The following is a 13,644-nucleotide window of genomic DNA, read 5'->3' on the forward strand; positions in this document are numbered from 1 at the left end:
ATTAAATTTCAAACTTATAGCCAGCTAGCTTAAAATTAGCCAAGCTAATTAATGAACTACTAGTTTCTACATCTTCCTCAAGTTGTTGAGACCAGCACGCATTCGTAACACACCCTGAGACAAAGCTGACAACATGTCACAAGTGGCTTCATCTGTTCCAGTAACACATGTTTGCAGTTTTGTCGCTCACCTGTGTTGACGGACCGCCACACCTGTCGTCCCCCGTCGCGCCAAAGAAAGGACCCCAGTGAATGAACGTTGTGCGCTTGCGCAGTAGGCACAGCATCGAAAACTTCCTGCAAAATAGTGCTCCCTAACAACAGACAAAGCTTGACAGTGTGGATTCAATCGAAGACGCTTTAATTAAAGCGTTCCTCATCCACTTCTTCAATGGTAAGACTGGTTTTGACCCTTTCGCTGTGTACGAGATGTTTGTTTTGCGATTAGCTTTGCAGTTGGGCGCAGCGAGAGTGAGATGCTTTCACACGATGCCATTTCAATACCCATTCCAATGGCTGCTGGTATCGACTAATTTCTGGAACGGAAAACTTTCATGCCCGGGCCAAACTAAGTAACTCAGTCGATTCAGTTAATTAATTACCATAAACCATAGGCAAGATAGTTAGCATGCGTGCTAAGTTGATAACTGATGGCACGGTCTATTCTATGGAAATGATGGTAAACTATGTAAATATACCGTTTCTGATTGCTAGCGTAGAGAAGCTAACACTCCTGTGTGAAAGCTTGCACGGTGGCGTCTAAAAGCTGGGATGTACGCTGTATTAGTGTCTGTTTGTCATAGTAGTTGTATTAGTTAATCTTAGCGTGTTACCTATATCATCTGTCATGTGACGATTGTGCAGATTATGTTCAGTCGCTCTGTGTGTAAAGTAAAGGTAAAGGAGCTCCTGTTTTATAGGGATGAGTCTGGTATTAGACTTCACCTTCATAGCAAACTGTCCACGGCTGTCCACGGTTATTTGCTGGATTCAGCTAACGTTGTGGTAGTCGGCTAACATTTGCAGATGACCTGGATAGAAACTACCCGGATTTCCTCCAGAAGGTATTAATTTTCCATGAGCCTGATAAACATCACGGGGACATAGGTGTTTGCATGGAGGCGTCGGACGTAACTTAATGATCAGCAAAACCTGGCCAGGCACAGTTTGGTCAGTCTATTACATGAAGTGAACGGTTGCATAACTAGTAAATAAAAGCAGACAGCTTCATCTGTCTGAACCAGAGATGTGTTTGTAATCTGCAAACAATGAGGGGGAATTTTATTCGTACTAGAAAGAAACTAACAAGGTTCCATTTGGATTTATGTGTCATCAATCATATGAAGACCTTTATGGTAATGCTTTATTTTACAGCTTCCATATTTTCCAAAGATTTTCTTAGACAGAAACAAACATGACAATTGTGTGACAATGTGTGCAAATTCTTTGGGAGGTTTCTTGAAAAGAAAATGTGTCTTGTCACTTAAATGGACACAGATATTAGTTGGTACTCTTGACTAAATGGTAGCATATCCTAGAGAGTGTTTCCAGGAAGTTAAAAATGTTAAAAAGTGGACCAATATGAAGAGTAAAGTTAAGTGAGTTTGTACCTGGTTGAAATGGATCTCAGTCCGCATGTCCACTCATTAAGATCTGAACAGCTCTTCGAGGAAAATTCATCTGAAAATCAACGACTTCTTAGAAACTCAAGCTGTCACAGAGTATCGTCTGTTTCTAGGCAACTTTTTAGACAATTACACAATCCAAAAAATAAGGCAGTTTGAATTTTTTGTTAAAAGAAAAAAGCCCACACAATCTCCAATAAGTCTAGTCCAACACAACATTGGCCGCTGCTCAGCTGATTTCTTCCTGATCTGTGCTGTTGATCGTCCACCCTCTGGGAGAAGACAGCAGCCACTTTAAGCAGAGACTTTAGACTTTAGACTGCTTCTTTATTGATCCCAATTTGGGGACTTATTTTGTTGCAGTAGCAATTAAACATACAGACAAACACAGAATGTACACAACAATTGTTTTTAAAAGTAACAAAAAATATAAACAGGAATAACAGCAGTTTGTTACAAAAAATAACAGGGCCGGCCTCCCTGATCAGTTTGTTCAGTCTGTTGGTGTCGCCGGCTCCGATGCTGCTCCCCCAGCACACTGCAGCGAAGAGGAGTGCACTGGCAGCAACACACTAGTAGAAGATCTCCGACATCTTGCTGCACATGCTGATCTGAGCCTCCTCAGGAAATAGAGTCTGCTCATCCCCTTCTCGTAAACAGCGTTGATGTTAGTTTTCCAGTTCAGTCTGTTGTTGAGGTGCACTCCGAGGTATTGAGGAGGATCCTGTATCAGGGCGGTGCTGTTCCTCAGTAGTGTGATCGGACCCCAGTGGTGTTGTGATGCTGGCGGAGAAGAGGTGACTGTGAGCGGCTCTGTCACCTGTGGCAACAGCCGCAGGGAGTCTGTCAAATGAACTGGGAGTCTCCAGTCTGATCAGTTGTCACTGTTTTAAACTTGGATTTGGTTATTTTTCCTCACGGAAGCAGCCGTCCCTCGTGATCAGTTTAGGGCAGTCTGACATCTGAAAATGCTATCATGATTTCTTTCCGCACAGTTTTGAGCTCAGAGAAATGGTGTCATTTTGACAGTTTATTTATTGAAAGAATGAAAACCTGCCTTTCAAACCCGCCGGCAGGTTGTGGTGTTCTGAGGCTTAAATTTGGGGATTTTACGGTTATGCAGGCTGTGGTTGAAACATCAAGCATTTTGCTTAAATTCTAATCAACACTTCAGCCAGTGGCCTTATTTTCCTTCAAATGTGCTACTTTTTTGAGTTCACTTACATAAATCTTGCGTAAGATGACATATATGTCGATGGCCCAGCCAATTCAGGTGGCATGCCTTTTGATTTGGAACGTGCATCATTGACAACTGCCTGACACATTCATGCGGTTTTGAATTTGCTGTCTGACCTATTTTCTCGTTCTGTGTCTGCATTATGTCAGATAACTGTTCCCTTTCTCCAGCCATGGGGAAAGGCCAGTTGAGCGAGCACTGGACAAAATGAGGTTAGATCTTATCACCTCTGGGCATCTATTGATTCGACAGCTTGCACCTAAAGCTTCTGGAGAATATGTTTTCATGGAATGAAGGTTAGGTCACATGTAAAGTGGCACGCTTCCTTAATCCCACAGTAAAAACAGGTGTGCTGGGGACAGTGGGCAACGTCAGTGCCACACGTGCCTCACCTGCAGGTCTCGTGCTGGAGATTAGACCAGGGTGCCCCAATTCCTCCATCGCCGCCCACCTCCCTGCTGATCACCCCCGCGATAGTGGCAGGAGATGGATGCATCGATGAGCGTTTATGGGGCAAGGGGAGGGGAGAGTCACGCAGCGGAAAACTACATAAGGCCATTTATTCTGTGCCTGTGTGTTTTTGCTCCTGTGGTTCCATAAAGCAGGGTCCGGACACGCTTTCCAGGTGCAGAGAGTAGGCTGTGCGTGCAGACATGTCGGGTCGCTCTGCTGCAGAGATGGACGACTCGCAGGAGCTGCCTGAGCTGCCGGTGAGTCTGCGCACAATGACGCCAACACAGAGCAGGTTGCAGAAGTAACCGTGATGTCCAACACATTGGTTTCAATGTGACTCTGGACATTGCTTTCCGTTGCACAAAATTTTTAAAATCTAAAAGAAATGTTTTATTGTATCATGAGATTTGTGCAAACATTTTATCAGTATTTAATATCTCTGATCTCACATTGAGGTTGTAGCTGCAGGTTCTCATTAAATTAAATGTTCTTTTTTAGCCAACCAAAGTTGGTGGTGGGTGTCAGTGGATTTTAGGGTGATGTACCAAATTCAGAAAACCTGCACATAGTTGAATATGTGAGGTTCCCTGTGCTGCCAAAAAAATTTGTAGCCGAGTAACTGATTGATGGAAAATTAGCATACATCAAAAAATTCACAGTTTTTGCTTCTCAAATGCAAGAATTTTCCATTTTTTCCTTTTGCTCTATAAATGGATTAACATTGTGTTTTGTGACTGTTGGTCAGCCAAAATTAGCACTTCTAAGCTTTTGCTGAGAAAGTAGTTCCAGTGAAACCGTTCTATAAATTTCTTTTTGTTTGTGTGTGAAGACAAAGAAGGCCAAGCTTGAGATCGACGGTGGACTGGAGAAAGAGCCAAGGTTGGTCTGATGTTCAGATCTGTTTCTGATCCCTTAAATCGTTGCTTTGTACACATTCTGACAGAAAACCACTGAGAACAAATGAGTTATTTGCTGTTTATTGAAGACAGAATTTCTCCGCTGTGTCAGATGATTGTCATCTCAGCCTTTTTGCCAGATTTTGGCCGGCAGCAGAAATCCATTAATCACAACAAATTCTTTACGCTCTTCCAGTAATTTAGGTGACGACGGGAGTCCAGACGCTGTGTTAGGTTCATCAGAGCAGGAAAGCTCTTATTCCGCCCTGTCCACAGCCCAACTTGATTCAGGTAAACAGAAAATGTGAGAGCACTCGGAAAATACAATAATAGAATTATAATATACAATAATTCAGGTTTGATTGCAGGTGATCAGGAGCCGTCGGACGCAGACAGAAGGGCAGCACCTCAAGCGTGTGGTGACTCCATGAACTCATATGCACATTCTGGTATGAACACTCAGTCACTCCTAAACGATACACAGTAAAGGTCAGAAGAGAAGAGAGCTGCTCCTGAATGTCACACTGACGCCATGTTTTCCTCCTGACAGCCGCAGACACGACAGCCACATCTGAATACACCCAGCAGGTTTATCAAGGAAGCAAGTGAGTACACTGAATGGGACAAATGTCATTATCTTATCATCTGTCATGCTCTGTTGTTACAACCATTCGACTCACATGCAAGTGAAATCCAGCCAAGTGTCATGAAGGATTTGTAGTGGTTGCACCAGTGCAGCTGTAATCTAGTTTTCCGGCTCTGATGTGTGTGCGCAGAAACAACACTTTACATTTCACACGACACTCTGTAGGCAGCCAAGATGTGGGATAAACACACTCCTGTGGGATGAATAACGTTTCATATTTTGAAACTGAAGAAGGCTTGGAAAGGCTGAAAGCTTGAAATCTTATAAAAAAGATTTTGCATGATTGAAACTAGGCATGAAAGCTTGAAAAATGTTGGAAAGAGTTTTGAAACTTGAGTTTCGAAAGGGCAAATCTTTATTTTGAAACTTCAGCGGGTGTGTATCTGCACTCGTTCTTTCAGAGCTGAGCTTTCATCCGCTTTTCACAGATCTGCACACAGTTGCAGGAAATCACATGACTTGTGAGCTTGTAACAGTGTGCAGATCTCTGAAGACTGAGTGTTGTAAACTCAGATCTCAAAGAACAGTCTGCTCTATGCGTGCAAATGTACAAGATTAAAAAAAAGTTTCAACATTATCCCAACGAATGTTCACCAGTTTTCATTTACAAGGTTTCAAGTCTGGAAAACAAACACTGAGAGAAACGTGATAATGTGAAAATGTGTTGGAGAAACTGTAAAAAGTTGCAGTTGTGAAGAAAGAAAACTCAAACACAAAGTAATGTCGGCAGAGATCAGATTTTTTCCTCACTGTAGATTTCTAGTCGCACTTGTTCGCCTGCATGTTTGCCCTGATGTGATGCAGTGGTTCTGATTCTCTCGCTCTCTCCGTCTTTCAGCCCGGCGGTGACGTCGTACACCAGTCAGGTGGCCTTTCCTCCTCTGGCCCAGTCCACTGTGTACTCAGCCTTCCCCCAGACGGGCCAGACCTACGGCCTCCCGCCCTTTGGTTAGTCCCCGCTCCTCCTCTGTCGGCCTATTCAAACTCTGTCTGCTCACTAAAAACCCGCCATCACACCTTCGTCACTTTGCTTTAGAGGCCTGACTGTGCTTTGGCGCTGCGGAATCGATTTTGCTTTTGACCTCTGCTCAAGCACAAAGTCCACATCTCGACTGAAGGACCTGGTTTCTGAACTTTGCCCCATCTTCAGTGACCCCCTCCTCTCGCCACCTCTTTCATTCTCTGCTTCCATTGCTCTCTTTCATCTTCAGGTGCTATGTGGCCAGGCATTAAAACAGAGACAGGGCTGCCCGAGGCACCCTCTGGTGGCCAGCCTGGGTTTCTCAGCTTCAGCACCGCATATACCTCAACCCAGCCAGGCCATCTGCACTACTCATACCCCAGCCAAGGCAAGCTGCAACCTCACGCTGTCTCACAAGATAACGCTGTCACACTCTCTGCAAAGAGAAGCACTCAGATATAAAGGAGGTCTTTCAGTGGCACAGCTCTGTTTTCCTCTTCTGTTGTCAGTCGCTTCAGATTCTGTGTAGAAATACTTTTACTTTCCTCTGCCGCTGTTTTAGTCGAGCACTTTTCTGTCTCCAGGCTCAAGCTTCACAACGTCCAGTGTGTACTCCAGCATCCCCTCGGCTACGGCCGCCACCACGACCTCCTCCACAATGACCCACCAGGTTGGTGTTCCTCAGAGCGATGATATGTGACAGCACATAATCAGTACTATGTACTCTGGCAGCAGAGTGGCAGATATATAAACTGTTGTGTATTCCTGATAGGAAATTACACAACTAAACACAATGAAGGATCAAATAATATTTGATAAACAATGCTTAAACGTCTTCAGTATCACAGCGGTTCACGAGCTCTCTTTCGAACAAAAACACCCTTCAGATGTCTTTTCTTCGTTGGTCATGGCACTCCAGACATGCCAGGTATCTGCAGGTGCTCCGTGGGTTTACAGACTTGAAATAAACGATTGATACAGTTAAATACCTTGGTACTGATTTTTTTTTTTGTTTTGTTTTTCATCTTTCTGCAGGAGTTTAGCAGCTACAACTCTCTGGGACAGAGTCAGTTCTCTCAGTACTACGCTCTGCCTCCCAGCTACGTGCCTGCCGGGCTGCCCAGCAGCGACGACCACGGTGCCGGTGTGGGAGTGGCCGGATATTCAGCTGTGAAGTCGGAGGAGGCCGCTTCAGCTGGACTGCCTCCCAGAGGTAATGATTTGTACTATTTCTATTAAACATGAGAGGTGGATCACATATTTCTGTCTATTTACTTGAATTGCTTGTGCTGCTGTTCTGCAGAATGCACCATATCTTTGAGACAGACAGGAGAAATGCATTATTCAGGTATTCATTTCAGTCTGTCTTGTGCTCAGATGCGTCCCCACCAGAGAACCTCCCGGCAGGCGCGGCCCTTCCCACCAGCGTGGCTCTCCCCGCTGGAGCCAGAGATCAGGACGAGGTTGGACGCAGGAACTCTGTGGGCAAATCCAAAGGGAAGGGCAAGAAGTCTGATAGCCCGCCTACTGAGAGTGACCTGGAGGTAAATATGTGATCAGCTGACCAACAGACCACTCAGAGATCGTTCATACTCAGTCTTGACAGATTGGGAAATACTTAATTTATGTTTTCAAGGTTCAGAATATGCTAGAATTTGAAGGAGTAACTTTATACCTCCCTGTTGTTTTAGCGCATTTTTCTGTGGGATCTGGATGAGACCATCATCATTTTCCACTCGCTGCTCACCGGCTCCTACGCACAGAAGTTTGGCAAGGTTTGTTTTTGAACATGTGTGAAGTTTGAGTACACAACATAAAATGACAAAGTGTGACCCAGCTTATCGTTTCTATGTTCAGGACCCAGCTACAGTGCTGAACTTGGGCCTGCAGATGGAGGAGCTGATCTTTGAGCTCGCTGACACTCACCTTTTCTTCAATGACCTGGAGGTACAGTGAGATGCGTTCAGCCTGGTTTTACGACCTCTTGGCAAGCTGCCTGAATTCTGGGGAAATTCATGCCTGGTAGTCAGTTAGAAAAGGGTGGAGACACAATGGACTGTCTGTCAAAACCAGGAAAACTACAACAGAAAACGTGTTTGCATCCAACTGAAAGTAACTTGTGCTCCTTCCAGTCATTTATGTTTTCAGTCAGTTAATCAGATGGCAGCTCAAGGCCTTGACCACACGTTAGGGATATGATTTAAGACGGATATTTTCCCCCTCTGTTAAAAACAATTCTGTCCACACGACCTTCATCTTAGAAAATACCTCTACACACAGGCGAAAATGATTCCAAATGCTCAAACTAGCATGTCGGGCCAGATGCAACAAATTGGCACGTTCTGAGCGTGTGACATAAAGGAAAATGATTATTTTCCAGAATTATCTGTGTATGTGTGGACAAGGCCAAGAGGCTGCAGCAGAGATCCACGATCTCCTCATTTAAAGGACCTGATTATACAATGTGTTAAAAAAAGATGTTGACTCTTTGCTTTGTTTAAGGAATGTGATCAAGTCCACGTTGAGGACGTCGCCTCTGATGACAACGGACAAGAACTGAGGTGCGTCACGTTATCCTGTAACAGGCATCGGCCTCTTCACACACTCCAACATCATGACCGCAAAGCAGATTTTTTCCCGTCATCTAAACAAATCAAGTGCTTTTTTTTTCCTTCTTTAGTAACTACAACTTCTTGGCGGATGGCTTTAATGGTACCGGTGGGGGAGGGGCATCAGGAGCCACCACGGGGGTCCAGGGAGGGGTGGAGTGGATGCGGAAATTGGCCTTTCGCTACCGCCGGCTAAAAGAGATCTACAACAGCTATAAAGGGAATGTTGGAGGTGAGCTTGCATTAAGAATACATCTGTCTTTAACTCGTGGAGTTTAAAATGAAAGGCTGGAAGGCACACAGGAACTTTTTCCTTCAGGAATGCAGCAGTGGCACTTGGCAGCCTCCTTTAGTTAAAGGGTGTTCAGACGTCTCTCACAGTGACTCTGGTTTGCTTTGAAAGGCTTCTGTCTCTGAGTGCTTGTTTTCCAAAGACAAAAACCTTGGAGCACTTCCATCCACGTGAAGCCCTGTAGTGTTTGACGACAATAAAATTAGTTCCACAGTCCAATATCCAAAGGCAAAACAAGGCAAGCACGCACCTCTGAATCTAATTCACTCAAACAACCAGGCTACAGTTTCAGCCCAGTGGCCAAAATAAACAGAAGTGTTTACGTGCGTCTGCTACTTGTTGCCTTTTAAATATCAGACTGTGAACACAGTAAAATGGGACTGATGTTAGATTTACTGTAACTGATACAATGTGTCAGAATAAGCATATATTTCTGTTATTTGTGTTTTAAACTCTTCGGAATCAGGGTTGTGTCTAAATCTTGTGCACTCGCTGCATGTTGTCTCTTTCAGGTCTGCTGAGTCCGATGAAGAGGGAGCTGCTTCTGCGGCTGCAGTCCGAGATCGAGAACGTTACGGACGCGTGGCTCAGCACGGCGCTCAAGTCTCTGCTGCACATCCAGTCCAGGTCTGAGCAGAGGGCGCTTATTGTTGTGTGCATAAGGTCGTACTCTGCGGCAAGATGAGCAAAGTGTGAACCAGTTAGACTAAGATGAAAGCTTTTTTTAACATTCGTTCAACTCACTGTGCTGAATGTAGTTAGAAAAATCTCACAATTAAGGGTTTTTATGTTTTACTCAGCTGAAACTGTTCAAAAGCTTTTTATGCATGTGTTCGTATGTGTTTGCGATGTTGCACCAACAGAGGGAAGTGTATGAATGTGCTGGTCACCACCACTCAGCTGGTTCCAGCTCTGGCCAAAGTGCTGCTCTACGGCCTGGGAGACGTCTTCCCCATCGAGAACATCTACAGTGCCACAAAGATCGGTATGTATGCAAAGTACAATCAGTTGTCCTCCACAGCGACAGACTGTGATTTAAATAAAATGCGCTGAGAGGAGTGTCTTGTTTTTCCCGGTGGTTTCCTGTCATGCAGGGAAAGAGAGTTGCTTTGAGAGGATCGTCTCTCGCTTCGGGAAGAAGGTGACTTACGTGGTGATCGGTGACGGCCGAGATGAAGAGTTTGCAGCAAAACAGGTGAGCTTTAATGTTTTCATGCCTCCTCAACCCTCCCTTTGTTTGTGTGTTGGTCCATATGCAAAGTCGGACTGACACACAAAGTAGAGACGCTTTGAATGTACCTTTGGATGCAAGTCGAGATGTGAGTGTAAACACTAAAACATGTTAAGCTTGGACAGAAAAAATGTGAATTTAAGACCAGAGCCTGACACGGTTGACCAGTTGCTAAAGTTTAGCCTCCCAGCATATAGCTGGTGTCTGTTCTCCCACCACCTCCCGTTTGACTGCTTTGGTTGCGTCTGTCCCTCTGCGCAGCACAACATGCCTTTCTGGCGGATCTCCACTCACGGCGACCTCGTGTCCCTGCACCAAGCGCTGGAACTGGACTTCTTGTAAAGGAGGCGGCGTCGAATGTCGCACGCTAAAGGGAAAATGTAGTCGTCGTCGTAGCCCTGTCGGTGCGTGGAGTGACGTCGTGCGATTAAACTCACTCCACCACCCCGACGACGCGCACTCGCATATTAGAAACCCCTATCTGCCCTCACTGACGACGAAAGACTCACCGTGTGATGCGTGATGGTAATGTACTGAGGCGGACTTTGGGTCGGAGCTGACTGTGAGAAACAGACTGGATGCATCATTCGGCTGGATTAAGGTTCCTCACGCCCAGCACTCCCTCCTCTACGGCAGCTAACCTCACCACGGCTGAAACTGGCACTGATTTGGACACAGAAGGGAAGACATCTGCTTTTTTTTTTTCCTCCTCTTTGGTCTTTGGCATTTATCTCATTTTCAAAAGCTAAAGCAAAAACAATCCCTCTGCTTTTTATTTTGTCTTTCTGGAGTTGAACAACCAAAGGGCCTTTGTTTTTGTTTCTTCTTGTTGTTGTCATTGTTCTCTTTTGGGGTTGTTGTAGCTTTTTATTTAGACTCTATATAAGTGAAAAAATATTATCAATGTGCTTTAAAAAAAAATCTCTTTCTGGATTGTTTTTGCTCATTCAGAGACTTGAAAGCGTCATTTTGCAAATCAGGTTACTCACAGTCATCAAGTATCAAATAATCCCTTTCCTATTTCTTTACTCGCCTCCCATGTAGCCATTCGACTATTTAACCTGAGGTACTAGACATGATACCAGATGTAACTTGGTCACGACTTGGACTTCCCCTCCTGATCGGACCACAGCGCACCGTCAGTCAGCTGTCCTGACCTCTGCACTGTGTCGCAACAGCAGGCGTGTGGTCCTTTTGACATGCAGCCGTCATGTGCTGAGAGTCAGAGGCTCTGCATGACTCATGATATGAAAGGTAGTGAGCAGAGCAGGACACAGTTGCACTTCACTTCCTGTTGTAGTCATAGGTCTATTAGAGCATAACGTCACTGTCCAGTGAGCTGTGTCCCAAATCCATCCCGCACACTAAATCTATCCAGCATGCACTTACGTGCTAATTCTCATAGCATCCTGGTTTAGCAGTTAGTGTACAAAAAATAAACTTGACCGCTTTATACTAACAGGAAATGACACAATGACGTGTGAAAATCACTGCGCAGTAAACTTCACTAGCGGATAGACTCACAAATGGATAAACGTTTTTAATGGGAAACGTTTATTTCGGTTTTCTGAGATCTTTCTGGAGCTGCTTTCACCGCGCACAGATCACTTCGTTTCCAGCTGCGAGTCAGCTCCTTGATTTCCTTTGTGCATTGCATTGTGGGAGAAAAAATGTCGTCTGCGTTCTGTCTGCTTTGATTTCGTTGTGTCACTTTCATAGTGTGAACGCATTGTGTATTAAAAACCTGCTTGCAGTTAGTATGAAGTGTGGATTTGGGACACGCCGCTCGTATTTCCAGATGTGGTGAATTTGAAGGATTAAGTGTTTCTTCATGGGCTGAGAAAAGGCTGCTGCTCCTTGAGCTCCATAAACCTTTAAAAAAGCAGTTTATTAGAGAAATGTTTCGACACAAAGCTAATATTTTCAGAAACACACATTCATCCATGTGTTTTCTTTTGCTGATTTTTTGGAAATTACATTTTAAAATTTGGATGGAAACCCGACTACAGGCTCAGGATGCAGGATCTGAACCGGCTCTGGACCGGTGAGGGTCTGCTGTGCTTCAGAGGAGTCAGTGAACTGAACACTGACCAAGCTCTGCTCCACCTGCAGGATGTGGGTCCTGGTTGTGTTGCTCCTATGAGGGCTTGGCGGGGGGGTGGGGGGGGTCTTTGTCTTTCCGTCCATGCTCACACCTCTCATCCTGACTCAGCTAACACATTGTCAGGAGCATCATAGTTCATGAGGTTCCTGTTCTTTTAGGGAATTTGTGGACAGTTTTAGCGTCTCACCACAATATTCAGCAGCAGTTTCAGTGTGTGGGACTGTTGAACTGTGGGAGCAGCTGCACGGCGTGACAAACCCAGAGCAAAGGAAAGAACATGCTAACCTGGAGAACTGCATTTTATTCCTCTTACGTGTAATTAGTTAAAACCAGACTGTAACAGTTTTTGTCATTATTGATTAATCTGCAGAATATTTTTCAATCATCATAGGACAATCGATTGAAAACCAAAAAAAAAAAAGAGCTTGAATGAGGAACAGTTTGCAGCTTCTCATATGAAATGATTTGCTGTTTTTCTTTGTCTTCTATGACTGTAAACTGGAAATCTTTTGATCAAAACAGGCATTTTGAAGATTTCTTTTTGCATCTCATAGACCAAACAATTGAATCCACAAAATTAGTGAAAATACTCGAGTGGCGTCTTTAAATTGCTTGTTATGTCCAATCAGTGGTCCCAAAACCCAAATATATTCCATTTACTATCAGAGGAATAAGAAAAACTGCAACTATTGACATCAAAACAAGATTTTTTTTTTGGTTCTTTTGCTTCAGAAAATGACTCAACCGATTGTCAGAATAGTCATTGAGTAATGGATGAATCAACAGCTCGTCAAGTGAAACCACAGAAAAGGGGACGTAAAACAGGACGATGACCGTGCAATACAATTCTACTTTGCTCATTAACTGTATTTCAAGAGATTTTTCATTGCTGCCCCCCCCCCCCCCGTCTGTGTGTATGAGATTACGACTGAACAATACTGAGCCTGAAGAAGATTTCCTATTTACACACATGCAGCTTGACCGTTAAGAATGTGTATTTTATTTGTCTGTGTGCCTCGCGTGACTGTGCATATTTATATTGTGCCTTTAACCGTCATCTGTATGCATAATCTCAAAGGGAAATGTGTAAGATTTTTGTTTGATACATGTATCACTGCGTTGTTCTGTTATCCAAAGTGTTATCTTACTTTTTTAACTCGATACTTTTTTTTTTAAGTGCTGGAGACTTTTTTTTTTTTTTTTTTTTTTTTTTTGCTGTTTCTAGACTTTTTTTTTATTTGATTGTCTTGTCTGCACTGTATTCATCCATTTTTGGGGGGAAATGTCGGCGTTGATTGCTCAGTGTTTAAAGGATTAAGATGGCTAACAGCTACTTTGCTATCAGATAATTCAGCTTTAGATATATCAACTTGGAGTGACGATGCGTTCACGTTTTTCATACAATCACAATCGCGCCTGCTTTGTATTCAACGTTTCCTTCCTTTCGGAGAGGACATCGCATTTATTCTGTTGCTGTGAGACGCTTCGCTTTGCTTAGAGACAATCAGTCTGTAACACGTAGTATTTTAACGCAGATCGGTTTACTGCATTTAAAAGGCGCGTCGTGGGTTCGAGCGCGCCGGGCTCTTCT

The 13,644-nt window shown here is 44.1% G+C and overlaps 1 protein-coding gene across 3 annotated transcripts; it reads left to right on the top strand.

Annotated features, from left to right (window-relative positions):
* The first annotated feature begins 276 nt into the window (after positions 1–276).
* eya3 (EYA transcriptional coactivator and phosphatase 3) lies at positions 277–12,456 on the top strand. 3 transcript variants are annotated; one of them, XM_076754837.1, is made up of 19 exons: positions 277–393; positions 3,467–3,571; positions 4,144–4,193; positions 4,407–4,501; positions 4,579–4,659; positions 4,761–4,815; positions 5,695–5,804; positions 6,068–6,205; positions 6,402–6,487; positions 6,853–7,030; positions 7,195–7,361; positions 7,509–7,592; positions 7,675–7,764; positions 8,320–8,378; positions 8,498–8,658; positions 9,231–9,345; positions 9,582–9,703; positions 9,813–9,913; positions 10,211–12,456. In XM_076754837.1, exons 2-19 carry the CDS (start codon positions 3,515–3,517, stop codon positions 10,289–10,291), a joined length of 1,830 nt encoding a protein of 609 aa, XP_076610952.1. In that variant the 5' UTR covers positions 277–393; positions 3,467–3,514; the 3' UTR covers positions 10,292–12,456. The 3 variants fall into 3 exon arrangements, with proteins under 3 accessions (XP_076610952.1, XP_076610953.1, XP_076610954.1); XM_076754838.1 differs by having other exon boundaries at positions 280–393; positions 3,464–3,571; XM_076754839.1 differs by lacking the exon at positions 6,068–6,205 and having other exon boundaries at positions 296–393.
* The last annotated feature ends 1,188 nt before the right edge of the window (positions 12,457–13,644 follow it).

The sequence above is a fragment of the Chaetodon auriga genome, chromosome 17 (assembly GCF_051107435.1).
Source record: "Chaetodon auriga isolate fChaAug3 chromosome 17, fChaAug3.hap1, whole genome shotgun sequence".
NCBI lineage: Eukaryota > Metazoa > Chordata > Actinopteri > Chaetodontiformes > Chaetodontidae > Chaetodon > Chaetodon auriga.